General features: G+C 58.8%; 1 protein-coding gene across 1 annotated transcript; it reads right to left on the minus strand.

Annotated features, from left to right (window-relative positions):
• Positions 1–222: 222 nt before the first annotated feature.
• On the minus strand, positions 223–1,691 carry LOC114226422 (splicing factor 3A subunit 2-like). The gene is given in 3 exon segments (XM_028126502.2): positions 223–773; positions 775–890; positions 893–1,691. Coding segments are annotated over 3 exon segments (1,350 nt in total). The 5' UTR covers positions 1,616–1,691; the 3' UTR covers positions 223–262.
• Between the last annotated feature and the right edge of the window lie 542 nt (positions 1,692–2,233).

A 2,233-nucleotide genomic window follows, 5' to 3' on the forward strand; every position in this document is an offset into this window, starting at 1 on the left:
TGCTGGTCAAGACACAGCAAAGAAGATTGGTGAGGTTAATTGTTTGGATTAGACTAGAAGCCTAACTTCTCTGGTCTGGGAACACACCGGTGCATCTGGGAAGGTGTAAACCGCCTGTCCTCCTGCCTTCTTTTTTTTTTTTTTTTTTCTCGGGGAAGGCATTTAATGATCAGTGGGGACACCACACAGCCCCATTCAAAAGCACCAAATTTAGCTCTGAAGGAAAACACACACCAGACTTGCCTGGAGAAGGGGCTGCCTTTCAGTTGGCTGGGGGAGGGGGAGGAATGTTCCCAGGGCCTTCGGAGGGCAGTGGGGGCCTCAGCATCGGGGGCATGGGAGTTGGGGGATGTACCCCAGGATTTGAGGGGTGAACTCCAGGAGGCTGGAGGTGGACCCCAGGAGCCGACGGGTGGACCCCAGGAGGTGGAGGGTGGACCCCAGGAGCTGGTGGGTGGATCCCTGGAGCTGGTGGGTGGACCCCAGGAGCTGGTGGGTGGACCCCAGGGGCCTGGGGATGAACTGCAGGAGCTGGAGGGTGCACCCCTGGAGCCTGGGGGTGAACCCCAGCAGATGGGGGAGGATGGACACCCGGAGCAGGTGGGTGGACCCCTGGGGCTGGAGGGTGGACGCCCGGAGTCAGTGGGTGGACCCCAGATGTTGGTGGGTGGACCACCGGTGCCGGGGGGTGAACCCCGGGAGCTGGGGGGTGGACTCCTGGTGCTGGGGGGTGGACCCCAGATGTCGGGGGGTGGACACCTGGGGCTGGGGGTCAGCTGGGGAGGGCCCGGAGGCCCTGAGGGTGCAGGCCCACTGGGCGGCATGGGTGGCAGAGGCAGGCCTCCTGGTGGTGGCGGGGGCAGAGACTCTGGCAGAGGCGGCCGGGGGGGGGGAGACCATTCATCAGGGGGGGCGGGGGTCTCTTCACCCCAGGAGGCCCAGCAGGGAGGCTTGGAGGGGCTGGTGGCTTCTCCATCTTGAAGTGAAACTGCAGGAAAAACTGTTTGGTTTCCCGATTCCAGTGAGTCCAGAACTTGCCTTCGGCCTTATCGATCTCCCTGCTGGGCACCTTGAAGGCGATGGTCTCATAGGGCTCGGCGGCCATGAGCAGGTACTGCCAGCGCCGGTCAGGAGACTCGATCCTCTGCTCATAGGTGGACATGAAGCGGTGGCGGGGCATGATGCCCTCGGCGATCTCAGGGTAGTCAATCTGGAAGAGGAGGCTCTGCTGGCCCATCTCCGTGTCCCTCTGCTTGGTCACTTTGTAGCCTGGGCGGCCAATCTTCACAAACTTCTTCACCTCCACCTTGACCTTTTCTGGCGCTGGCTGGGCGGGGGCCTCCTTGGCCTCCTTGGCGGCTCGCCGGGCCAAGTTGGTCTGATGCTTCTTCCCTTGGGTATGTGCCAGGTAGCTGCCCTCGTTGTTGTGCAGGGTCAGACACAGCTTGCACTCGTATGAGCCCAGATGATTCTTCATGAAATATGGGTCCTTGTTGATGTCGATGGTCTCCAGGGCCAGCTGCCGGAGGCGCTCCCTGCGGTCTCGGTTGCTCTCCGAGGAGGAGGCCACGCCTCCACTCCCGGTCTTCCCCCCGGGGCGGTGCTGGAAGTCCATGGGGAGGGCGCTGGGGCTTTACCACACTGGTAGGGAGACCCCGCGCTGCTCCTCACCCCGCGCCCGCCGCTGCCACGAATACCCCTCCTGCCTTCTTAAATCCCCAGTCTTCCTACTTGTTTCTGGAACATACAGCTGTTAACATGAATGGTCAGCGTTGTGGCCGTTCACTGGCTAGGATCCCTCCAGTTATAAGAATACTCTGTGAGTGACTGAAACAGCGAGGCTTTGGACACCCAACCATCCCCCAACCCAGACAACAGGAGCAATTTCTGTTGTTTCTAGAAAGGGAAGTTTATTTCCGGAATTTGGTGGGAGATCTCCTTCAAAATCACCGCAGCACTGACATAATGAAATATTTAACCATCCGTTCCATAACCTTCTGTTCTCGCATAAACCCAGAACTACTGTAGAGACGTAGATAATTTTAAGGGAGAAGTATGTGATATAAAATATTTAGCCCGACTTGGAGTCATTTCTGTTCCATATTTTGGTTTCTAAATGAGAGCAAGTAAAGTGGAATTTGGGCATCCTCACCCTGCTGATGGCCAGGTGCGCCTGGCACTTCGGGAAAGTGCCAGCAGGTGGGAGGAGAGTGTGGCTCCCTCCCAGAGTCAG

This window comes from Eumetopias jubatus, unplaced genomic scaffold (genome assembly GCF_037043125.1).
Source record: "Eumetopias jubatus isolate StellerSeaLion01/CBP00866 unplaced genomic scaffold, mEumJub1_p1.0 scaffold_1, whole genome shotgun sequence".
Classification (NCBI taxonomy): domain Eukaryota; kingdom Metazoa; phylum Chordata; class Mammalia; order Carnivora; family Otariidae; genus Eumetopias; species Eumetopias jubatus.